The sequence below is a fragment of the Monopterus albus genome, unplaced genomic scaffold (assembly GCF_001952655.1).
Source record: "Monopterus albus unplaced genomic scaffold, M_albus_1.0 scaffold5800.1, whole genome shotgun sequence".
Lineage (NCBI taxonomy): Eukaryota > Metazoa > Chordata > Actinopteri > Synbranchiformes > Synbranchidae > Monopterus > Monopterus albus.
The window spans coordinates 1-732 of record NW_018133661.1 but is presented as its reverse complement, the minus strand read 5'-3'; the positions used below and the strand labels follow the sequence as shown (position 1 = coordinate 732).

Below are 732 nucleotides of genomic sequence, written 5' to 3'. Positions count from 1 at the left end.
TAATAGGTCATGAAAATCGTGTCCATAAGGACGGAGTCTGTAAACTCCAAACATCATAACCTGCATCTGATCTGGTGACATCCCGTTGAATGTGACTGCCATATCAGAGCAACAGCCCTCCACCACATTTGTGGGGTTGGCCTGCATGCTGTCCGATATCAGGCTTTCGACACTCTTACTGTTGAACAGGCCCTTTCCATGGATATCTTCTCCGTTCTCTGCAAACACACCTGTGTATTTTAGACACATAGCAAGCTGCTTTTCCTCACCCACATTCCACAGGCTGCCTCCTCTTTCTGGACATTTGTCTTCATCCTTGAACACGTTTACCAGCCTTTTCAGAGCTTCGTAGCTAAGGACAATGCCACTATCATACACCACATAATCAAGCTCCCCTGACTTTGCAGCATTCCCCAAGTAAAAGGGTTCATTGGGATCCTTTGTGAGCAGCAGGTATTTGAGGTTCTCAATAATGGCAAATGTAGTGGGTTGTGCCACAAAGAACCAGCGCAGGTCTCCGGCATTCTCATACGCATGTGTCAAAGCTTTACGTAACCTTGCCCAGTCATCTTTTTCATTCAGATCTACTGCCTCAAGTGCTTTTGAAGCCTCTGAGGTGTAAAACACAGCCTTATCACAGTGTTTGCTCCAGGTGTGTATAGCCGCAGCCCAGTAAACAAGGATCTTGGGCTGGACCATGATTATGCAATAGACCCGGACTTGATTGCTCAG

At 46.7% G+C, this 732-nt stretch overlaps 1 protein-coding gene across 1 annotated transcript; it reads right to left on the bottom strand.

The window, feature by feature from the left end:
* Nucleotides 1–6: 6 nt before the first annotated feature.
* LOC109954297 (C1GALT1-specific chaperone 1-like) lies at nucleotides 7–726 on the bottom strand (the record flags this gene model as incomplete). The annotated part of the gene is made up of 1 exon (XM_020589670.1): nucleotides 7–726. A coding segment is annotated over one exon (720 nt), but the record flags the coding sequence as incomplete, so codon positions are not given.
* Nucleotides 727–732: the final 6 nt, after the last annotated feature.